The sequence below is a fragment of the Ochotona curzoniae genome, unplaced genomic scaffold (genome assembly GCF_017591425.1).
Source record: "Ochotona curzoniae isolate NIBS_2020 unplaced genomic scaffold, NIBS_Ocur_1.0 contig_430, whole genome shotgun sequence".
NCBI lineage: Eukaryota > Metazoa > Chordata > Mammalia > Lagomorpha > Ochotonidae > Ochotona > Ochotona curzoniae.
The window spans coordinates 20313788-20338327 of NW_024466219.1; the positions used below are offsets into that span (position 1 = coordinate 20313788).

At 40.8% G+C, this 24540-nt stretch overlaps 2 protein-coding genes across 7 annotated transcripts in view; one reads left to right on the plus strand and one right to left on the minus strand.

Moving 5' to 3' along the window:
- The window catches only part of INTS7 (integrator complex subunit 7), a 68973-nt gene extending 68638 nt beyond the window's left edge, over nucleotides 1-335 (minus strand). For all 4 annotated transcript variants that reach the window (XM_040985637.1, XM_040985635.1, XM_040985636.1 and 1 more), the window contains exon 1: nucleotides 138-335. In XM_040985637.1, the coding sequence (XP_040841571.1) occupies nucleotides 138-231 (94 nt within the window). In that variant the 5' untranslated portion in view covers nucleotides 232-335. The remainder of the gene's footprint in view (nucleotides 1-137) is intronic.
- A 150-nt stretch (nucleotides 336-485) lies between these two features.
- DTL (denticleless E3 ubiquitin protein ligase homolog) overlaps nucleotides 486-24540 on the plus strand; it is a 39530-nt gene continuing 15475 nt past the window's right edge. The window contains exons 1-12 of one of the 3 annotated variants that reach the window (XM_040985638.1): nucleotides 486-755; nucleotides 5736-5861; nucleotides 6623-6721; nucleotides 7582-7643; nucleotides 7726-7846; nucleotides 10922-10987; nucleotides 12064-12176; nucleotides 14573-14646; nucleotides 15808-15911; nucleotides 16206-16310; nucleotides 17704-17816; nucleotides 22536-22625. In XM_040985638.1, the coding sequence (XP_040841572.1) occupies nucleotides 704-755; nucleotides 5736-5861; nucleotides 6623-6721; nucleotides 7582-7643; nucleotides 7726-7846; nucleotides 10922-10987; nucleotides 12064-12176; nucleotides 14573-14646; nucleotides 15808-15911; nucleotides 16206-16310; nucleotides 17704-17816; nucleotides 22536-22625 (1125 nt within the window). In that variant the 5' untranslated portion in view covers nucleotides 486-703. Of the gene's footprint in view, nucleotides 756-4980; nucleotides 5619-5735; nucleotides 5862-6622; nucleotides 6722-7581; nucleotides 7644-7725; nucleotides 7847-10921; nucleotides 10988-12063; nucleotides 12177-14572; nucleotides 14647-15807; nucleotides 15912-16205; nucleotides 16311-17703; nucleotides 17817-22535; nucleotides 22626-24540 lie in introns of those variants that run through there. The other 2 variants (XM_040985640.1, XM_040985639.1) reach the window with 2 other exon arrangements.

The window sequence follows — 24540 nt, forward strand, 5'->3', positions numbered from 1 at the left end:
CCTCTGCGAAACGCGCAGGCGCAGCTCGCCCAGCGTGCCCGGCCCGGTCCGCGAGGCTCTGCGCATGCGCACACGTAGCCCGCAGGCGCCCACCACCTGGCGGCGCCGCTTCCCTCCACGCCCGCTCCTCCCAATACCTTTGTCCAGTTCCATGAGGGCAGAGTTAGCATCCAGCTCCTGTTCGCCATAGCCGGCGTCTGCCAGGAAGGACTTGGTGGAATTGGACGCCATGGCCCCGAAGAGTTCCTCGGCTAGCCCTTGTCAGAAAGGTGGCACACTCAACCTCCGAACCGCCATCTTCTCCCGCCGCGGATTTTTTTTTTTTTCCCTCCGCATACGGGAGCCAGCCGTGTTACGCATGCGCCCTGGCCACCGCGCGGTTCGCCGGCGCCTCTGCGGGGCCCCTCGCGCAGGCGCTCAAGCAGCTCTTGAAGTCCAGGTTCCCGCGGCTGGGAGAACAGGAGGCGGGGATTCCGAGGGGGACGTGACTGTGAGGCGCCGGGACGCCGCGCCGGCAGCCAATCAGAGGGTGTGACGTCAGTTTGGCGCGGAGTTTGGCGGCTGGGGCACCCAGTGGCGGGAGTTGGAGGCAAAAACGAGTGGCGCTGCGAGGGGCGCCGGCTTCGGGTTCTGCCGGGCTCGGGGTTGGGGGGCGGGGATCTTTCCGGCTTCTCTCTCGGCTGTGGCTTGTTCTCCGGCCCAGATGCTCTTCAATTCGGTGCTCCGCCAGCCGCAGCTTGGCGTCCCGAGGAACGGTGGGTAACGGTCTGTAACCGCTGCTGCTCGCGGGCGGGACTCCTCCCCGCCCCCCCAGCCCCGCACCGCCCCGGATCGGGGCCGACCCCGAGCCTCGGCTCCCGGCTGCCGAGGCCTCCCGCGGCCGCCGAGGACCGGGGATCGCCCGGGTGGGCGGCCGATCCCCTCCGGGGCGGGGGCACTTGGGTGTTTTGTTTTCATCGCGGTCGGGGTGGTTTTATTTTATTTTTATGTATTTATTTATTTATTTATCTTCGCGTCGCGGGCTAGGCCGAGGGAAGGAGGGACGGAGGCCGGCCCGTATGGCTTACGTCTGCACCGCGCGTTCGCTGGAGCACGGCCTGCCATGTGTTCTTCCCCCGCGGCTGCGGGAGGCCGACCGCGCTCGGAGCCATCCCTGAGCTCGGTCGGAACTTGTAGAACCTCGGAGAACCCTAGCCTTGGCCGTGTTATCGGCGGCGCAGATCGCCTTTTTCTTGGAGCGCCGGGGGCAAAATGCAACCGCCCCTTTTTTCTACAGCCATAAAAATTCCCAACTATAGAGCCCGTCGCCACGTCCCCCGGACACGAGCTCTATGAAAAGATGAAAGTATATCCGTGCACGGTTTTTTTGTTTTTTCTTCTCGGGCCACAAGTAATGCTTTTTTTAGACAAGGAATCAACAGTTTTTTTTTTCTTTTTTGCACTATTAGTTCGTCCCTATTCCCCTGTGAGTGTGTAGGAAGCCAGCTTATTTTCTACGATTCTTTATGTTCTGAAAGTTTAATCGTTGGTCACGGGAGACGTGGGACTTTTAGGTTTGGAGATTTTCGACCTGAAATGTTGAGATGTTTATCGATGCAGGGGCTGGCTCGTTCTTTTAAAAGTGTACAGCCCGCCAGGCCCTCCAGTCCCTGTAGGCATGTGGAAAAGACAAAGATGAGAATCTGCGAGAGGAACTTGGAGGGACAGGGTTGTTGGGCAGGCCAGGGAGACATTCCCCGGACTTGCTGCTCCCCTCCCAGGCTGTGTCGTCCTTCCCCTCTGTCCTCGGGGCAGTCTGTAATGATCCTCTAAATACTTGTCTTTCTGTCTCTCCTAGGGCCTTGCCGAGTTCCTCTCTGTCCTCTGTGTCATGAAGGGCAGTGCCGCGTGGTGGTTAAGAAAGCGATTGTCCTTGGAGTTAACCGCCTGGAGTTTTAATTACAACTCCAATTCCTTATCGTGTGACTTGGGGGCAGACTATTCATCCGTGCTATTTCGGGACAGATTGTCTCCTAATTCTCCAAAAACATCTGTCTGCCTTTCTCTCCCCCCTCCCTCCTTTCCTATTCACAATACTCATTCATTGTGAATGTGGTAAGCACTGAGATTCATTCATCGTGTCCCACCTCAATCTGTCCCCACCCTGACTCCCCCATTCCACCCCCGACATAATTAGGACTTCTTCCCTTGGAAGGTACCACCTTTGGTTCCTCCCTGTGTTTGGATCCATTTCTGTAACAGCTGTGAGGGTGGGACCGCAGCAGGTTATCTGTTCTGGGAGCACCTCAGATGCAAACACCCCAAACCAAGCTCACTGTTCCTTCCCAACCTCCCACATTGTTTGCCGGAGTAGCCCGGTTTTCCTGAAATTGGAATCAGAATTTTCACCATGAGTTTAAATAGTTACAAAGAACACAGTTTATGGCTATACTGTGAATACTGACATTCCTAAAAATACTCTCCTGAATGTGTCTAGTAGAATGTAAATATTGAATTGATAATCACATTGTCGTTTCAAAAAATGATGTGAACACTCTTTAGATTCAGAATATTCTATGTTGCTGCTTTCTTCTGAATTTTATTCCCATATTTCTACAAAATGTCTCCTAGTGTACGTTGTTCATTGTATACTTGGAAAGACCTTTCCCTGATCACCCTGTCTTACCCTGATGTACTCAGATACATTTAAAGTGTTGTTTTCTGTGTTCTTAAGGAGCAGTGTTAGAAGTTTCTTCTTGGTCTGATCTTCATTGCACTTATTATGTGATTGATAAAATAAGTTATCAGCTTTGATGCATAATTAGTAAAAATAAGGTTTTGTTGAAAGTACATTTTCAAAATGGATTTGTGTGCATGTGCGCGTGCGGGGAGAGGGGAGGCTGTTAAAAGATCCCAGTTTTATGCCTTGAGGCAGCAACGTAATGTGTAAGATCGGCCTGCAGAATGCCTTTTGTTTGATAAGTGTAAGAAGGGAGTGATAAAGGCGGGAAACGTGCACCTCAACCTTCTCGGGGCAGTGTTAATGCAGGTCAGATAGCTTGAAGTTGATTCTGCAGAAGTATGTTTGTGTGCTCCTTGGGAAAGTTTTGTGTAACCTGAGGGCCTTAAATTGTACATTGAGTAAATAAAAACTTTTTCCAAAAGGATGTTGTGAGAAGAAGTGGACTGTCCATAAAGGTATGGGGATTATGGAAGTGGAGGCACGGACAGGGTGTCCTCCCGCTGAGCCACATAAGCTCGCTCTCTGGTTGTTAGTCCCATCAGGCAATTTGGAGTCAGTGTTTATTCATAAAAACACTGGGTTTTCCAGAACATATTATCTTAAATTTCAGCAGATTCCCTTTTGAATTTGTGCATCTCCGTCATTTTTTTCATCCCAAATGACAAGTGTGTATTTATATAGCCTTACGTACAGAATTTTGTTTTTAAATATTCTGTGCACTTGTGAACTCAACATTTTTTTTTTATTATTTTTTCATTGGAAAGGTGGATATACAGAGAGGAGAGACAGAGAGGAAGATCTTCCGTCCGATGATTCACTCCCCAAGGGAGCGCAACAGGCCGATACTATGCCGATCCGAAGCCAGGAGCCTTTTCCGGGTCTCCCACGCGGGTGCAGGTTCCCAAAGCTTTGGGCCGTCCTCGACTGCTTTCCCAGGCCACAGGCAGGGAGCTGGATGGGAAGCGGGGCTGCTGGGATTAGAACCGGCACCCATATGGGATCCCGGGCGTGCAAGGCGAGGACCTTTAACCACTTGTGCCACCGCGCCGGGCCCAAACTCAACATTAATTATGCATTTGAAATGAACGGCTTGTTTACAGTGATCTGACATTGAAATAATGAGGTAGCCCCTACTAATTGCTCAATCTGGGGTACATTTTGTTAGGTTCCTTCACTGTTTCCTTCTGGTTCTCTGTAGGAACATTTAAAACCAGATCCATTAGGGGATTTTTCAAGATACTTTCTCTAAACAGTACTTTTGATGAAAACAAATTGAAAGCACCCTAAAATGTGGTTTACTCACATCTCCATAGGTTATAAACTTCTTTTTCTTTCAGTGACTAATAACTTCTGGTTTTCCGTTATTATTGGTTTGATTGAATATTTGTTTTGACATTCCTTATTAAAAAATCTAGAATCTGCTGTTATCCACATGATGCTCATCAGAAAGTTTGGGGTTTGGGAATATTTTTTATTATTTTGGATTTGGGGGTATTCAACCAGTGGATTCTGGAATTTTACAGCCTCAAGATTCTTTGATTTTTAAGATTTATTTTTATTGGAGAGACACAGAAACAGGTTGTCCGTGCACTGACTTATTTCCCCAAAAGACCACAACAACCAGATATGAGCTGATCTAGAGCCAGGAGCTGATTCTAGGTCTCCCACATGGATACAGGATTCTGAGGCTTTGGGCCATCCTCTGTTGTTTCCCCAGACTGGAAGGAGCAGCCAGGACTAGAACTAGAGCCCAAATGGGATGTCAGCATTTGCAGGTAGAGGATTAGCCAATTGAGCCATCACTTCAGCTCCAAAGGCTCAAGTTTGTTTGTTTATTTCTTCCTTTCTCAATTTCTACGATTTGTTTTTATTGGAAAGTCAGAATTACAGAGAGAAGGAGAGGCAAAGATCTTCCATCTTTTGCTTCATCCACAAATGACAGTGGCCGAAGCTGAGCTGGTGATCAAGAGCCTCATCTGGGTCTCCCAGGCGAGTGCAGGTTCCCAAGGCATTAAACCATCCTCCTCTGCTTTTCCAGGCCGTGTGCAGGGAGCTGGATGGGAAGTGGAGCAGCCAGGACTTCAACTGGTGCCTAAGTGGGATTCCGCCATTTAAAGGGGGAAGACAGGCAATCTAACACATTTCTGGTCCCAAGCGTTTTGGATTAGGGATACTCAACCTGTATGTATTTAGGATTATTGACCTGGCTGCATATTAAAATAACAGAAACAAACCTCTGAAGATGGTTTTCTTTTTAGGACCTTACCTCATTTTATGTATCTGACCCAGTGAAATAAACTTACCCTTCACTGACTTTCTTGCTCTCTGCCTCTGATTTCAATAAAAATGTACTCATCTCTAAAGACTTCCCTGCTCCCACTGTTAAGTCAGGATTATCTTCTACAAGAACTTGGTGCTAATAAAGTAAGCTACCATGCATGACTTGTTGCTATTAATATTTTAGAATCTTAGCATTTTAGTACCATAAGGAAAAAGAAGTAAAATTCTTGCTTACTTGATGAATACATGTGATGGGCTGTAGTGGGCTCATGGTGTGTTTTCTTGAACTGCTCTGAGTGCTGGGTTACATGTCATATTGCTAGTGATTTGAGTTTGTAGATTTGTAGTAGTGTTATGTAGAGACTGCAAAAACATAAAATTTCCGTTGAAGGAACTTGCCATTTTAGTGGCGATGCTGTGTTGGTTGTATCTGTGAGAGTAGAAGTGTAAGATATTTTTACTGTGCCAAAGCTGCTTGTTTCTTCCACTCCTAATGTGCTAGTGAGTCTGCATTGAAAGATGGTAAAACCAGAGCTGTACCTTCCAGAAGTTCATTTCTTCCCTAAGACCCCAGAAGAAGATAACCAGAAGTCGTTCTAGAAAACTACATGAGATAGTGAGTGGATTTGTGTTAAACATATGAGTATTAAGCTTTTAAAGAGTATTTACTTATATATGTGAAAGTTTTGACAGCTGATGCCTTGTTGGAATCACAAGAATTGTGTTGTTGTAGGCTGGTCCTCCCAGTACCCGCTGCAGTCCCTTCTGACAGGCTATCAGTGCCATAGTAACGACGAGCACACGTCCTATGGAGAGACAGGCGTCCCCGTTCCTCCTTTCGGATGCACTTTCTGTTCTGGTAAGAGAATTACTGTTCAGGCTAGTCCTCAACAGAAATGACTTTCCTGCTGAGAGGAAACATACTGGAGTAGCTTCCTTCCAAAGAAAAGTAGAATGCTTGAGCTTTTGTGATGATTCTCTCGTTATGTAAGAATTTTCATAATGTGTACATAATTAACCTGAGTGTGTACTTCTAAGGCATGGGACAGTTATAACAATATATATCAATATATATTTAAATATTCTTATTGGAAAGGAAGATTTGCGGAAAAGGAGAGGCAGAAAGAAAGATCTTCCGTTCACTGGTTCTCTCCTTAAGTGGCCCCAGTGGCCAGAGCTGAGCCATTTTTTAGAGCCAGAAGCTTCTTCTGGGTCTCCAACACAGGTGTGGGGTCTCAAGGCTGTGGGTCCTCCTCTGCTGCCTTCTCGTGCCACAAGTGGGGAGCTGATTTGGAAGCCAGAATGCCAACCATGCCTAGTGCATGCAAGGCAAGAATTTAACCACCAAGCCATCACACCAGGCCCAGCATTCATTGAATTACAAAGGTTCAGCTACCGTGAAAACTGTTCCATGTGATTCATTGGTAAAAATGTGAAACAAAATAGAAGTCCTTAACTATTTCAGGAAAGAGAGGTGATTAGTTGCAAGTTTGTAAATTAAAAACTGATTTAACCTGCTACTGGCCTACATCATTCCTCTTAATTGCCACTTAGCCCATCCCTATGCAAGAGATTGTCTATATAATTCTTAAATATATTTTTTAAATGTATTTTTTTTAGCTCCCCACATGGAGCATATCCTAGCAGTTGCCAATGAAGAAGGCTTCGTTAGACTGTACGACACAGAATCACAAACTTTGAAAAAAAAGTGCTTCAAAGGTAAGTGTAGATCCTGCATTTTTCTTTAATTCATAGAGTTTTTTGTTTGTTTGTTTGTTTTTAAGTTTTATTTGAAAGATAGGAAAAGAGAAATCATCCAGTTGCTGCTTCATTCCCCAAAAGGTTTTAGGAAAGTTAACTGTCTTAAGCAGTGCAGTTAGGGAAATACTACTTTGAAATATCCATGTTGATTGGATGGCTTCCATCTATAAAGCAAAGGTCTACTGATCTTAAGCTGATAATTGGAAGCCAGTAAGTTAAGCATGGAAGTAACTAAAATAAAGCACAGGCTATAAATGATAGAAGTAACATAAAAGCAGCACAGATATATCAAAAACAAAGTTTTCATTTTGTAAAGAAGACCAGGTAATCTCTTCACAAAGAGTGGAAGTATTTGAGCTGAACTGTTATTTGGACCAGGGGCGGTGTAGGAAGACAGTACCAGGGTAGAAAAAGAAGCCTGGGCTAGAGTGAGGAAACTGATCCAGTCTGGCTGGAATAACTATCTGGAGAACAGTGGAAGATAAGCCTTATAACAGAAGTAAACGCCATTCCGTGCAGGCCCTTGAATGTCAGGCTGAAGTTGAATCCGTTCAAGAGCCTCCTGGAGATTTTTGAACAGGAGAATTTTTCAGAAAGCTTTTGTGTTAATGTATTACTAGAGAGCTCAGGGAAAGGGATTTCACATCAGATGTGCTAGGGACGGGACTGTCTACAAGTCCACATCCTTGTTGACCAGTGGAGCGCACTTGCTGACCACGGGTCTTGTCCTGACAGCTTTCGAGACATTTAACATGCTGATTATAAAGCTACTACAGAACACAGTATAGATTTTCACATTTGCCGTTTTCTTTGTTTAGAATGGATGGCTCATTGGAATGCTGTGTTTGACTTGGCCTGGGTCCCTGGTGAATTTAAACTTGTGAGTGACTCATTTTATTGGAATCTGGGTAAATGCTTGGAAAGAGTTGCTTTACTGAGATGTGCCATCTTACTTTTGAAAGGTTACGGCAGCAGGTGATCAAACAGCTAAATTTTGGGACGTAAAAGCTGGTGAACTGCTTGGAACATGCAAAGGTCATCAGTGTAGCCTGAAGTCGGTTGCATTTTCTAAGTTTGAGAAAGGTAGGTTTATGGTTACCCTTTTTTGAATAAATGAAAAGCTCTAATTATTTCTACCCTTTCTCTGTCAGAGGTGTTGACTTTGCCTGTATAGATGAAATAGCCACAATACTTCTGCTTAATTTTGGTCGTTTTTTTGTTTATTTATTTTAAAGATTTTAGTCAGGTTTAAAGAGAGACAGAGAAAGATCTCCCAAGTGCTGGGCCACTCCCCAAATAACTGCGACAGCCAGGGCTGAAGGAGGACCCGGAGATTGTGCCCAGTCTCCCACATGGATGCCAGAGCCCAAGTCCTTGAGTCGTCTGCCATAATCCCAGGCACATTACCAGGAGCTGGATTGGAAGATGAACAACCAGAACTTAACAAGCCTGGCTATATGAGTGTTGATGCTACAGGCTGTGGCTTAGCCTGCTGTGGCCCCAATTTTGATTGTTTCTTAAGTTCAGAACCTTGTATTATATACATGTTGATTCTTGTAAAATTTAGATGGAGTGTGAAGCTAGGGTGAGATACCTGATCAGCGGACATAATTCTCTGCCTAGAAATTTACTGTGTAATCAGTTTAGATTCCTGATACATCCAAGAAGCATCTGAAGTAACCTGGCTTGATTCTCAGTATAATATAGACAGTCTGCTTTACTGTTAGCATTTACTCCAGGCATGCCTTGGAGGTGCTACAGGCTCTGTTTCTAAGCCATTGCAGAAAGGTAAATGTTGCAAAAACTGAGTCATGTGAATTTTTTAGTTATCAGTGGCACATAAATATTAGCTTTTCTGTACTATGTATAATCTAGTAAGTATGCAGCCACATTATTTTTAAAAAGTGGCCATGTTGTTGCTTTAATAAGTGCTAATTATTGTTTAAGCCTTTAGGAAGTCATCTTTTTTCTGGTAGAGGGTCTTTGGGCTGATGGGCACTGACTGGTCATTCAGAGGGATGGACTAAGGAGGCTTTTTTGTAAAAAAATTTTTTTTAATGTTTTATTTTCATTTTATTTGAAAGGTACAGAGAGAGAGCTTTCATCTACTTACTCACTCCCCAATGCCTGTGTTCTACCTTGCTTCATTCTGAGCTTATAAATAATGTAAGGAGTGTAAGGAAATCGTGAAAATTTCAATAATACTGGGGAAAGGAAGCCACGTATCTTTGGTCTGCTTGCTTACTTTTTAAAAAAAAAATTGAGTGTGTGACGGAGTCTGTAGTGACATGATCCCACAGCAAATCAGTGAGTTAGAAATTGGGGTGGGCAGCTCCTTTTCATGGTGCCCAGTGGTCCACAATTCTCTTGTGAATTGGCCTGGCTGGACACTCTTCGCAAGGCCCACGCTGCAGATGGTGATTAGATCTTGGCCTCGATGGTGGCCCCGTAAAATTTCTCTTAATTTCATCTTCATTCTTGAGAGAGATTTTTGTGAGAGAGAATTCTATGTTGTTGTGTTTTTCATTCCCCTTTAATTACCTGACAGACTTTTCCACTGTCTTGCAAAGTTTCCCTTGAGAACTGTGATTGTTCAGATGATTTCTCTGTCTTTCTGTAAGGTGTTGTTTTTCTGGCCACTTCCAAGATTTCCTATCTTTGATTTTTAGTAGTGTGACTGTGGCGTATCTGGTCAAGGTTCTCTTCGAAGTTATCCCCTTTGGGGTTTTCTCAGCTTTTTAAATTTGTAAATATATGTTTCACTGAATTGGGAAGTTTTCTGCCATTATTTGCTGAAATATTTTTTGTACCTAATTCGTTCATTTTCTCTCCCTCCTTCTGGGGCTGTAGTTACTCATATACTTGATCCTTTGAAATTAATTTTTTTTTCTTTTAAGATTTATTTATTTTTTATTACAAAGTCAGACAAAGACGAGAGACGGAGAGGAAGATCCTCCGTCCGATGATTCATTCCCCAAGTGACTGCAATGGCCGGTGCCAAGCCGATCCAAGATGTTTATACTGAAAAAAAAAAACTGTACAAAGTAATTTCTCTGCACACATTTTCTTACACGCATAAAATACTTTATATAGTAAATTTATGGTAAGGATAATGACAAGAGGCTGGTGTTGTGGAGCAGTAGGTAAATCCCACATCTCACATGGGCATGGGTTCAAGTCCTAGATGTTCTACTTCTGATCCAGCTTCTCCCTCATGCCCGTGGGAGAGCAGTGGAATGATGGCTCAAGTCCCTGGGCTCCTGGCACCCGCCTGGAAGAAGCTCTGGGCTCCTGGCTCCAGCTTAGCCCTGCCTTGTTTGTTGTGGCCATTTGGGATATGAACCAGTAGATTTTTCTCTCTCACTCTTTCTAAGTCTGCCTTTGAAATGAAGGAATAAATCTACATGGGGGGGAGAAAGATGACAGGTAATAGACCATTATCCTATATACTGTACATTGTTCCACATACTTGACAAATCATCTCAATTCTTGCTTATCAACCATTTATTAGGCATTATCCTCCCCGTTTTATAGAGAAGACTAGGGCTCAGAGGGAAAACGTCGGTTATGAAGGTGTTTTTGGCAGGATCAATCCAGAGCCTATATGCCAAATCCTTAAGGTATATTGTCTCAGGATGAAGTTACGGACCAGATCCATATGCATGTTGTTGAAGAAGGCAAACTGGGGATAGAAAGAGGGCAACAGGAATGCTTTATTTAAAATTAAACAAAACACACTTCTTCCTGTGTGAAGGGTGAGCAGTTAGCAGGCCTATCTATAATAGCCTTAAAGTGGACGAGGTGCACAAACCAAGTTCCTGAGGGCTCTGCAGGAACTGCCCAAACTGTGTGGGCACCAGTTCACATCCCAGTGACTCTACGGGTCCAGCTCTCTGCTGGAAACAGTGGAATGTGACCCAACTACTTGAGCCCCTGCCACCTAGATGCAATTTCAGGCTCTTGGCTTTGGCCTAGCATAACACTCAGTGTTGGAGTCAACCAGCAAATGAGACGCCGAAACATCTCTCTGTCTCTCCTTTTCACTGTGTACCTCTGCCTTTCAAATAAATAAATCTGTTTAACAAAACTCTAGGAAATTGAAATATATGTGCCATTAACTGGTTTTATTTACCTCATGATAAACTTTATTTCCCACAGCTGTATTCTGTACAGGTGGAAGAGATGGCAACATTATGGTCTGGGATACCAGATGCAACAAAAAAGGTATTTTGGTTGTTTTCCTCTTCATAGATGTTGGATCATTCCACACTTAATTTCAAATGAAAATGTTAGTGATTTATCCGAGTACCACTAGGGGGCACTTGTGTCCTTAAACTACCAGTTCTGTTCAGGGTTCCAATTCTCAGGATCCTAGTGAATGGTGCAATTGTCGTTATTCATGTGTGCCTCCTGCTGTCTTCTGAGTTATGATGACATTTATTCACATGCTATTAGGATTAAACCTGTTGGTGTGTGTGTTCACTGATAAATATACATTTATGTTTATTAAAATTTTTGGTTTTAAAAAATTAGATTTAGCTCCTTTTCCCTTATGTCATTAAGAAAGTGATTCTCTAGCTTAGTAAAATTTAAAAGGTGCTTTTTATTTTTATTTATTTATTTATTTTTTTAAGGAATTCGCAGAAGGGAAATTCAACTTCTCCTACTGCCACCTACTATGTTAATGGTACATGTATTAGAGTAGATAAACCTATATTGGCACATCATTGGCATTCAGCGGATTCACTTTTTGATGTTGTATATACTAAAGAGATGTTAACACATGTGTTATATGTATCTGCCATTGCAGAATAGTTTCATTTCCTGGAAATCCTCTGCTTTTATTTCCACAACAAGCCCTGGCAACCACTGGTGTTTTGGCTATCTCTGTAGCTGTGCCTTTGCGGAAATGTCACAGTTGGAATCATTTTACATAGACTTCTTAGATGGACTTTCTAACTTAGCAACATGCGTTTACGTTTCCATTCATGGCTTTGTCCAGCACGTTTTCTATTAGTCTGGAATACTATTCCACTGTCTGGATGTATATATTTTCTCCATTCATCTGAGGGAGATGGTGGTTGATTGCATTTTTGGCAAGTATGAATAAATCTATAAATCTGTTTACCCTCTTGTTATACATCGTGATTTCATCACAGCCAGTGCAGCTGACTACTGATACCGATCTTCCTAAGTTTTCAGAAATTGCCTAACTGTAACGTCTTCTGTATAAGTGTTGCATGACATTGAGCATGAGATCAGTTTGAAACCTAAGTCAGTTTCCTTGGATTATCTTTCAGATGGTTTTTATAGGCAAGTGAATCAAATCAGTGGAGCTCACAATACCTCAGACAAGCATACCCCTTCCAAACCTAGAAAGAAGCAGAATTCCAAAGGGCTTGCTCCTTCTGTGGTAAGATCGTATACATGTATACATGTGTAGAAATCTTTAATAGTAGACTGGAATCTCATGTTAGCAAATTTCCTGGACAAAAGACTAGAATTAAGTCGGTGAGGACCTTCCTTGTAGTGTAAGTGGTTTGCTGTTTTTGTGTAAGATAATGATTACCTGTGTGATACATTAAAAATGCATCTCCCTGTGCCTCTTCCATAGAGATCTCTGTACTTACATACTGTACTTGTGTAATATGATTCATTAGCAAGTGAGGTAAAAGTAGTTTGAAGATTATCAGATACTATTATGCAATATAATGGTGAAGTAATCCCTGTTAGATAGAATACAGAAAAGTGAATTTAAGCATTAAGCAAGTTATTAAATGCATAAGACTGCAAAAGGCTTGTGGGATAATGTGATGAAACGATTTAAAGAGTTATTTATTTCTCAGCTCCATCAAGTTCAAGATACTTTTGTAAGTGCCTGATACCAGCATTTAGTTCAGCTTTAAAGAACTGAAGGTATTAGGAATCATTTGCAGTATTTTTTATATTATTAACTGAAGGAAATGAGTGCCCGTTAAATAATTTTTTCAGATTAGGAGACAAGAAAAATCAGAAAGAACTGAATCATGATGTTAAAGTGGGTGCCCGAAAGATTTCCCATCAGAATTGGCCCAAATTGCGCATGGTGGGTGAGTGGGTGGGGTCATCAGGACCGTTTTCTGGTGGACAGGAGAAGCTTTCCTGGGTGTTCGTTTTTTGCTAATGCTTTTGTAAACTTTCTCAAAGTACTGTTATAATAAGTGGATGCTTTTTGGTCCTCCAAAATATGAACAAACAAAATGCCTGAATATCCAAAAACAAGTGGTCTCTGTAGTTAGCTTTGCTATTGACAGCCTCTCTTTGCTTTCATAGGCCACTGTCCCCTCTTGTTTTGGCAGCCATTGCTTTTTTGTTTGTTTTATTCTTGGAATCTTACTGGTAAAGGCGTACTTCATTTCACGTTACAGGCTTCCAGAATATGCTTCAGGATCTTGATTACACATCCATTGAAAGCTTTGCCCTTGTTTATAGCTCTCCTGAGTCCATCAGCTTGGCATAGTAGAGCTGCAAATTTATTCCACTGTGGTTTTTCAGTCAGTAATCACTGATACTCTTTAGAGCACAAGCAAGATTTCTTTTTCTGGGGAAAAATCATTTTGTTTATTTTTTTAAAAGATTTATTTATTTTATTGGAAAGTCAGATATACAAAGAGGAGAGACGGAGAGGAAGATCTTCCTTCCGATGATTCACTCCTCAAATGAGTGCAACAACCGATGCTATGCCGATCCGGAGCCAGGATCCAGGAACTTCTTCCGGGTCTCCCACATGGGTGCAGGGTTCCAAGGCTTTGGACTGTCCTCGACTGCTTTCCCAGGCCACAAGCAGGGAGCTAGATGGGAAGTAGAGCAGCTGGGTTAGAACCGGCGCCAATATGGGATCCCGGTGCATTCAAGGCGAGGACTTTAGCTGCTAGGCCATGCCACCAGGCCCTGTTTATTTAAACGACAAGATTAGATCTTCCACCTGCTGGTTCACTCCCCTAGTGGCCAGTGCTGAGGCAAGCTGGAGCCTGGAGTTTCATCTGAGTCTCCCACGTGGGTCGTATGACTAATTCTAAGTGAACCTAGCAGACTCAGACAAGTAAAATGATCAGTGGCTGGCACAGTAGCCTAGTAACTTAAAAGTCCTCAGTTTGCATACACCAGGATTCCATATGGACACCAAATGGACACCAGTTTGTATCCTAGCTGTTCTGCTTCCCTTCCAGCTTCCTGCTTGTGGCCTACAAGTGCAGTAGAGAATGGCCCAAGGCTTTGGGATTCTGCACCCATGTAGGTGACCCAGAGGAAGCTCCTGGCTCTTGGTTTCAGGTTGGCTTACTCCAGCCAACGCAGCCACTTGGGGAGTGAACCATCTGACAGAAGATCTTTCTCTTCCCTTTCTCTGTAAATCTGCTTTTCAGTAAAAATAAATAAATCTCTTAAAAAAATTATAATCAGCAAGTCAATGTATTAATCCTGTATGCTATAACTTAGTGAGGTCATTTCTTCTGATTATTTCTGAGTCAAACCTAGAGGTTTTCAAAAAGTTCAAGGAAAATATGTATTATGACAAAATATGTACATATGAAAATATGTATTATGACTTTGTGAATTTCAAAAATTTTGCACCAAAATAAATTTGACTTCTAATCCTGTTTTCTGAGAACTTTTGTGAGTATCCTTGTATATCTGATAGTTATTATTATTGAAAAAAGAGGCTTTAAGTTGGAGTTAGAGGGCGCTGTGTTTTAACACCTTGTTTTCTTGATGGTGAAGATTGTAGTGCCTAACAGAATTTCCTTATCTGTTTCTTCTTTGTGCTGTTAGGATTTCCAGCAGAGTGTTACTGTGGTTCTCTTTCAAGATGAGAATACTTTGGTGTCAGCAGGAGCTGTGGATGGGTAAGCTTTTTCTTCTTGATTCTTTTGATGAAGTTGCCTAGAACCATTGCAGTTGAGTGTGTGTAACTTTAACTTTTGACGTGGTATCCCTGCCGAGAAGGAAACTAGCGATCGTACTAGGTGCTACTGAGCTAGAACTCTTGCTCAGAAAATAAAACAAATTCACACATGTGCCACACTTGGCATAGTATCTTTTACATAGGAGCAATGTTACTTACTACTGCAGTTATAGAAGAGAAGCTGGATGAGAATCCTGTTTGCTTTATGCAATATAGTTTAGTCACTAATTCTTAATTTGCCTTTCCAGATTTTGGAATATCCTTGAAAAAGAATTCAGATTCTGGGCATGCAGTTGACCTTTGGAAGCAATCTAACTATTTTGATAATAAGGCGTAATGACTTTCACATACTTGGAGTTCATGATTGGGCTGAGGTTTCTGCTCCCAAAGCTGGTTTTAAGTGCCTTTCCTTGCCCATAATATCTGTCAAGGTCTCTCTTGTTGTATCTTAAAAACACTTCTGTGAACCAGATTCTCGGGCAGGAATGAAGGGTTATCTGAGAGTCACTGTATATACTTAAGAGTGGCTAAGAAAGCTGTTCTGTTTATTTCCAAAGATACTGCCATTTTAGAGCAACTTTGTGTTTTCAAATTGTCCATATACTACAGAGGATTAGAATAATTGCATCAATGGACAAAATAAAAGGCATATGTATTTTACAGGAAAGTTTCTTTAGATTACTTAAAGAGTTATGTGTAATCATAGGAGCAGAGTTTGTTACTTATGATGTCAAAGGCTTGGGAAGTATTGTTTCTAGAAACAATGGAGCAGTGACTATCTACACTCAACCTTCAGCTTCCTTTTCCGCTCCCATGGAGTAAACCCCAGTAACCTGTCACTGGGTCAGATCACATCTGTTTCCGAGCCATCAGAACTTAAGTCTAGCATTGAAGATGACAGTATGAGATAGTTCGCATTGTTTCCCAGGAAGATGTCCTAAGTGTAACCGTGTTGATTGTGCCAGATGAGTTAGATTAAAGGTCATTTCGCATTCCATGTAACTGAAGCTGTTTGGAGGTTTGGAAGGTCTGCAAAATAACATTTGCCTTGGCTTTTTCTTTCTTTCTTTCTTTCTTTTCTTGCTTCTTTTTTTTCTTTTAGCATAATCAAGGTGTGGGATTTGCGCAAGAATTATACTACTTATCGGCAAGAACCTATAGCGTCCAAGTCTTTCCTGTACCCAGGTAGCAGCACTAGAAAACTAGGTAAGCCATTGCACAGACTAGGAAGGGGGGATGGCAGAGGGCAAAGAGTTTTGTTAAGATATTTAGTAAACAATACATTAAAAAAAAATCGGGTCACTTTTTAGCAACGTTGTCTTGGGAACTTTAAAAGTGCAAATTTTTGAGGTTCAAGAGTTAAAAACTCAAACATTTTTGGTTTGTATTTGGGGGGTCAAAGAATTGTGGGTTTTCTTATAGGGTAATATTTTATTTATACATTTTAGCATAATAACTGTGCATAATCAGGACATGCTAACTGAAGATTCCTTTTTCTAGGATACTCAAGTCTGATTTTGGATTCTACTGCCTCTACTTTATTTGCTAATTGCACAGATGACAATGTCTACATGTTCAATATGACTGGATTAAAGACTTCTCCAGGTAAAATAATTCATCATTCAGATTCTCTTACTAAGAAACCAATAAAGGTTTTTTATTAATGATAATTTGCTATCTTTGTTCTGGAACTAGATTATGAAGTTATATGAGGGCCTTGGCATCTTTGAGTGCTTCCATTGGTATTTTTGTAAGTGTACTCTGTAATGCTTTCAGAACTAAACAAAACCCTGTTCTACATAGGACTTAGCTTTACTTTAATAGTGAGTCTATCCTGAAATTATGTCCCTTGGCCTAAAGTTAGTTATATTAATTTTTTATTTAATAAATGGTGTGGTAGGGAGCTATTCTGCTCGACTCTTCTTTGATAGCTATTAAAATCAGAAGGCTGAGTTTTTTAGGCCCCAAAAATTTGTTCCATATGCACCTTTTTCCCCTTCTCCAGACTATAAAAATAGAACTTGACTCTTAAAACTATTAAGTTTCTCAAGCATTTTTGAGTTACATTTTTGAAGATCATTTTCAGTTACTTAGGCAAGCACAAAGTATTATAGCTTGATTCTTCCTCAGTCAAAACACTTTGAATTCCATGACCAACTGCCAGAGCGCCTTAGTTCCTTCTAAAGCATGATACACTGATAAGCAAGAAAACTCAAAATAGTACAGATCTTAGGTTGTTTTAGTTACGATTTTACAGATGCAAACATTTCCAGAGATTTCTACAAGCCGTCTTACCATAACTTATCTGTAGTAGCATCACAGTTGACATTTCCAATGCCTTGGATTAGGTTTAATAGTCTCTAAACAAGAGCAAGAATATTTGGGAAAGTCAACAGATTTAGTAGGTCCTTTTGGCATTTTCCAGATGTGACAAAAGTGCTTTTTAAATAATTTTCCTTATAATGTGACATTAAAAGAGTCTTTTTCATTTTGTCCATCTGTCATTAAACAATCTTAATATTTACTCTTTTTTGTGCTTCTAAAACAATTTGTTTTCATAGGTTGATTATAGGAGGGTAAATATGTGGATTTAGATTTATTCCTTGATGGGCAAGGGAGTAGGGAGGATGTCTAAAACACCTAGTAATTATGTTTTTTGGGTTTTTGTTTTTGTTTGTTTTGTTTTTAAGGAGTTTGAAACATTTGCGATTATATATTTCATACCAATCTTTCTTAGACCAGTAGAGGGCAGTAAATACTTAGAGATAGTGTGGCAAATTCAGTATATAATTTTCCACTCAGTTTAGAATTGAGAAAGATTAACTTTTTTCTAGGGGTTTCTTTTACTGTTTTTCACAGGGTCTATTTCTTTTTTAGTTGAGTAAAGTTTGCACAACTGCTTCAGTAGTTTGTGTAGTGATAAGACTTCTTGAGATATATGTTATCTGTGTTCATTTGAATGTAGGAATAAAAGAACTAAATAACTTTCCTCTTACAGTGGCTGTTTTCAGTGGACACCAGAACTCTACGTTTTATGTAAAATCCAGTCTTAGTCCAGATGACCAGTTTTTACTCAGTGGTTCAAGTGATGAAGCTGCCTACATCTGGAAGGTAAGTTGCCAAACTTCCCCCCCCAAACACAAAACTGAGGTGTTCCTGCTAACGTTTCTGCTCTGTTATAACGTAAGCTTAACATAAAACACATACTGCTAGTTTCTTCCACATCAAATGTTTAGTGGGAATTGCTTTCTTGATGCTACACATTATCAGAAAATTGAAAGTGATTGCAGTTCTAAATGTACAATTCTGGGCTAAGGAATTTAAAGCTTTCCATTTGAAGCCCAGGGGAGAAAATGTGGGGTGATAATAAAGAGTGATTTCTGTATACATAGAGACGTGAAAACGCAACACTGGCTTATTAAAAGCTTGTGGCAGCAATATCCTAATTGGGCACAAGGTGGAGATATTGTCCTAGCCTAGATGATTTTGTGCCTCTAGCACAGAATATATATATATATATTTAATTTCAGATCTGGTCTTATGCTTCTTGCTTTGCTGTGTTTTTTGTTTTTTTTTCTTTTTCTTTCTCTCACTGTCCTAACTACAGTCTGGTTTTTCCTTTGGTTTCTGACTTTACTAGAGAATTTTATTCCTATTACAGATCTATATCTTGAAGTTTCTTTCTTTGAATCAAAAGTGGGATTTCAGGCATACCAAAAGGTGTAAAAGGATTGTGTGGAAAATACATACATACTGATCATTCTACAGGATTATGCTGCATCAGTTTTTTAAAAGCTACATATGCATGCATGCATGTTATCTTTGAACTGTTTCTTCATGAACGTCTTAAAGTGCCTTCCTGGGTATGTGTGCACATACATACATGCAGCTTTCTTCCCAACGCTCTTCATAAAATTCTTTTAAATGTTATTTCAAGGAATAAGGATTGAAGCTGTACTTCCTCCTTTTAAAGAACACTAAAGATTCCTGGCTGTTGCTTCTGACCCATACTGAGACGTTCAGTCAGTGGCCACCACATAGATGAGTGACCCTTAGAATTCCTAGGCTGGGTTACATGTCAGTGCCGAATGACGTGGTTTAGACGTAATGTTCTCCTCCCTGTCCACAAATTACTCAGTGTACAAACCCTGTTATTTAAGATCCTGGCAAGCTTACTGCTCCTGAGATTGAATTTGCCTTGTGAAATTGCTCCGTTTGTCTTTTCCATACTAAAAGGGAGTGCCGGGGCAGTTAAATATAAGCAGTTTGAGAGAAACTAATGATGCTTGCAGTTGGATTATCTTATATCTCTGCTGTATGTCCAAGGAGTTAAGACTTTTTTAAGCATTAGAATTTTTTCAATGGCAAAATTTCCATGGACATAAGGCATAAAGAAGGAAGAGAGGTTTCTGTCTCAGGACAGAAGAGGCTGCCTTTCGGAGTGCACACAGTTCCTCTGCGGAAAGATGCGATGAGCTTAGTCTTAGATGCGGAGCCCCAAGACTGAAAGAGATGTGACGGTGTACTTTCTAATTTCCTACGCATTGTCCCACCATCCTCTCTTCCTGGTTTGTTTCCTGGTGTAGCCAGTGAATAGTACTGAAGTGGCTATAAATAAACTGATTTGGCATAGTCCTGCTACTGCTGACTGGCGAAACACTGAGCCTGACACTTTAGGAAGTGTAAATGATCTCATGGCAAAAATAAAGATTAGATTTCATTTCCAGCTGGGCAGAGGGAGAAGGTTTTGTGAGGAAAAGTGCTGATCATTTTTCCATGTTTAATTCTACAAAATGTTGCAAGTCAGTCATTACTGCTGGGACTACCTTCATAGTTTTAACTTTGGGATTCCTTGTGCCCTGAGGTTTTTAGTTCTATAAAATTAGAATATTAAAATTCGAGCAGTTTTCTTTATTTGACCATCTTCTAAGAGCGCAGAGATCTGTGTTCCATGGACTTAGTCTCCTTCCAGCTTAAGGAGGACTGTAAAAATGAAATCTTTATAGTTTTGATGTTTTTATAATAACAAAGTGGCAATAAATAAAAACTTACATGAAAGATTTAAAAGTCACTAATATTGCTTGGAAGACATTAATCTCTGAAATGAGCATTAATTCCTACACATAGGTAGTCACAATCTATCAAAGCGCTCATCAATAAAATTGTTAAAAACACGTTAGACATACAAGTTTCTTACTTTTTCTCACACTTTTTTCTTATTGAGATAGAATTATTGTAGTAACAAAAATTGTGACAGTCTGCTCGTTTTAAAGCATACAGTTCAGTAGCTTTTAGTATGATCACCGGGTTGTGCAGTAATCACCACTGATTCCCAGATGTTTGTCATCAGAAAAAAGCCCTTTCCCTTTAACACTCATTATCTTTACCACATGCCCTCAACAACTGTTATATATTATGTGGCATTTTGTCTGAAACCTCTTCCATTCAGCGTTGTTTCCCATGTATATAATGTGTGTCAGTACTTTGATTAATGTCATATTGTATGGACAGATCACATTTTGTCTATCTGTTCATCAGTGGATGGTCAATTAAGTTGTTTCCACTTTTGATGAATAAAGCTACTGTGAATATGTGTAGGTTTTTGTATGGACCTATTTTCAGTTTTGAGGGTACATGCCCAACTATTAGATCATATAGTAATTAATTCTGTTTAGTGGTTTTTTGTTTTTTTAGGAACTTTTTCTGTCACTTTTAGTACTGTATAAATTGCCCAGCTGGTAATATTCAGTCATCAAGTGCTGGCTTTTATTAATAACTTACCAAATTATTAAAGGTTTTCCCCAAATGTCTCTTTTTTCCTTTTTCTCTAAGATCCTATGGATGAATGCAAAAATGGTATTTTGTGGGCTTTTGCTTTTTTCTGGAAACTTATTTTAATCCTTTGTGTGCCCATGTAGGTTCTCTAAGGTATTATGATTCATAAACTGAAAAGGACAGTATCGTGAAAAGATAGAAGAGTAGGCCAGAGTAAAGCAGTACAGAATGATGAGCCCTTACCAGCGGTGTTCAGAGATGTGAGGACGTCCCCTCCCTTTTTTAAAATGTGTTTATTTTAAAGGAAGAGAAACAGAAATCTTCCATCTACTGTTTCACTCCCCAGATGTCCACAAGAGATTGGGCAAGGAACTGAGGTACTTGTGACATCATCCATTTTCCATGGCACTTTGGCATGGAGTTGGATCAGAAGCAGAGTACCACGACCTGAGCTAGTGCTCTTAAAGAAGAGATGTGAGTGGGCCTAGCGGCCCTGCTTCCCATCCAGCTCCCTGCCTGTGGCATGGGAAAGCAGTCAAGGATGGCCCAAAGTCTTGGGCCCCTGCACCCCAGTGGGAGACTCGGAAAAGGCTCTTGTCTCCTTGCTTCGGATAGGCTCAGCTCCAGCGATTGCAGCCGCTTGGGGATTGAATGAAAGGACAGAAGATCCTCCTCTCTGTATGTCTAACTTTCCAATAAAATAAATAAATACATCTTTAGAAGAAGAGATGTGGGCATACTAACTAACAGCCTAACCCATTGTGCTGCATCACCCATCCCTTCTCTTTTTTAACTTGTCATCACACTCATTTAGCTCTGGGGAAAAAGAGATAATAGACTGGGACCATCCCAACCAAAGGAGAAGGGAGAATTTCTGTAACTATTGGACTAGAGACTCCCAAAGTCTTTTCCTGAAGTATATGACCTTGTAAGAGATTGATTGATTGACTGGTGTTATAGAAAGTTGCACAGGAGATCCTTGTAGACAAGGGGAAAGCATCCTTTTCTGTTGAACTATAATGAACTTTCTCTGCTTTTTGAGTCTTGCATATGTACCATTTAATACGAGAGGAGTGGTAATAATTGGCTCTCACAGATATTCTTTTCCGAATCTCCTCCACTTTATTCATACAAATAAGCCATGATTCAGCACCTCAGGAAAATGAAAAAGAAAATAACTTTCTCAGCCCCAGCCTCCTTGCTCTTTTCAAATACATAAGCTAATAATAGTTATGTGAGGGGCAGACATTTAGCCTAGCTGTTAATTTGAGCTTTATTTTGTGCATTCAGTTCCCAGCTGCACCTCCTGACTTTGTAACTTGCAGATCCTGGGAGGCAATAGTGATGCCTCAGTTAATTGGGCCCTCCCACCTACATGGAGAGCTGGAGTATTTTCAGTCCGTTCTAACCCTAAACACTGTGGGCTGTTATAGAAAAAAAAAGTTGTCTTTTTGTGATGAAGTGCTCCTTAGTGTGCTGATTAAATCCTACAAAAGCAATTGACATGTCTTGAATGAGTCAGCTGTACAATCCTGTCAAATTCATTTCCATGTGTCATGTGATAATGGGGAAAAGAGGATTCATAGTCATATGTATAGAACAACATAATGTGACCCTTCTTTATGGATTAAGCTATGTGAAAATGGCTTACTTTAAAGGTTTTGGTAAGCAAATTAACTGAAATAAGATGTTAGAGAAAAGAAAAAGTTCCATAAAGGACACCAACAAAGTATAATGTGAAATAAAGTATACACCCCTTGAGAATTAGGAACGTCCAACTCAAAAGGGATCTGGGCTTTTGGTAAAAGCTAGTGAGTATTCAATCTTCTTTTCCCAAGCAAGCAGGTAGCATAGTTCAATTATTTTTAGAATTCACAATATTCTTTAAAGTAATGATGAAAAGATAGACTGTAAAAACAGAGCAAAATTGTCCACTTAAAATATATTACCTAGCAACTGAGATTCATCCTTCTAGAAAGAAAGTTCCAGCAAGGGGTAAGAGAAATGCCAGTCTTAAATACTGCTCTGCTGACTTGGGTTTTTTTGTTGGGCTAGGTCTCCGCACCCTGGAATCCTCCTACGGTACTCCTAGGTCATTTTCAAGAAGTCACATCTGTGTGCTGGTGTCCAGCTGACTTCACAAAGGTATGTAAACAAGGCTGTGCACTTGTTTAAAAAATAAATCACTAGGGCTGGTGTGATATAACGAGTAGAAAGCACAGCCTGTAATGGCAGCATCCCAAATGAGTACCAGTTTGAGTCCCAGCTGCTCCACTTCCATTCCAGCTCCCTGTTAATGTGCCTAAGAAAGCAGTAAAAGATGGACCCCTATACCCACATGGTAGACCTGAGGGAAATGTCTGGCTCCTAATTTTGGTCAGTCCCAGTCTTAGGTACCTTGGCCATCCTAAGGTTTTGTTTGGGACTCCTTTGTGATGGAGACTTTGATATTAAGTAGAAATATAAAGGGTCTAGAGGTCTTCTGGGGTCTTTATCAACATTACTTACATATGGTCTGTACCAACTGAGAAGTTGCTGCAGTTCTGTACCAATTGAGAACGTGTTAAGAACTGAAGAGTCATTGCTTTCACAAGTACAAGGTGAAAATTTCGTGCTAAAACACTAACATGATAACTAGTGTTTTGTTTTCCACGTCCTATTAATATGGTATGTAATAGATGACAGCTGTTCTTCACAATACAGTTTGGGTTTTCACATGTCACCATGGTTACTGTGAAGCCTTTTTATTTTTCTTTGCAATTTTTAAATAGTGGACTATATTATGTGAAAAACTTAATCTGGAAAGGCCAGAAGCAAATTTAGATGTTTCATATAAAAGTAGACCAGGCTCTACACAGTCTGCCAAACTCTTCGAGTTTTTTCCTTACAAGAAGTCTCACTTAGTTGAGCGCTCCGTATCATACCATGCTTTGAGATTTGTCACCTATTGTTCTCATCTGTCTGTTATTGTAAGCTTTTCCCTGCTGGCTTTCCAGTAGTGCTTGGATTTCTGTTTATTTTCCTAATACTGTTACCATTTCTGTGGGCAGCCTCATGGCAGACCTTCCTCTTTTGTTTCTTTTTAAATCTTTACTTTAATCATCCATAATTGCATGCTGTGGGGCATTTGTTCCCTCAGAGATTCCATATAATTTCCAGTGAAATATCTGTTTCTAATGTGGAATATTGCCTCTTCATGGAACTTACTAAGATGAATGGCTTTTGAATACACACGATTGTCTTTTTTCATTTTTGACATATAACAGTGGTTTTTGTGAAAAATGACAGAAGAAACTGCAAAGCTCTTTACCTACACTAATTTAAATCTCCTAAATCATTTTGTCCCAGACATAGGATTAGGGACGCAGAGCATGGCTGGTTAGTTTTTTGTTGTTGTTGTTGTTTGTTTTGTTTTTTGAGAGAAAGTGATCTGCCTTTGGAATAAGAGGAACTAGGATTTGAATTCCAGCTCTTGCACTTAACCCTGGTGACTTTGGGCAAATAACTTTGTTCTTGCTTTGTAGCTGAGGTTTGAGTATAGTCATTTCTACTGTAAGAACAGTATGAATAATGTGAGTTGTAGGTGCTGTGTTAATAACTATTGTTAATAGACTATCCAGAGACTCTGGCATTCTGAGCATTCTTGTTTGGCAGTTGGATATGTGTATCGTCTTTTGGCCTCCCAGTAAGGAGAGGAAAAACTGCCAGTCTCTTGGGGGCCAAAACTAAAGAGAACGTGTGTTCTTTTTTTCTCTCTCTCTTTAGTGACTGAAATAGAGAAATTATATAAACAAATGCTGGGGAACAGCTTTGTACCAGTGGCCATTTGCCACAAGCTCTTCAAGCTGGATTTTCTCTGCCATAAAAGGCTTGGGACCAAGATCAGGAATAGCCAGATGTTTTTAAAGGGGCAAAGGTTATTTTTAACTTCTTTCAGCCTGGTGTACTCGTTGTTTTTCCCCAGATTGCTCTTTTACCTATCTGAAAAAGAATCTCAAAGGAATGCTTTCATTTTGATTGTCATGGCTAACTAAAGTCAGGAGCCAAGTCCAGTCTTGCA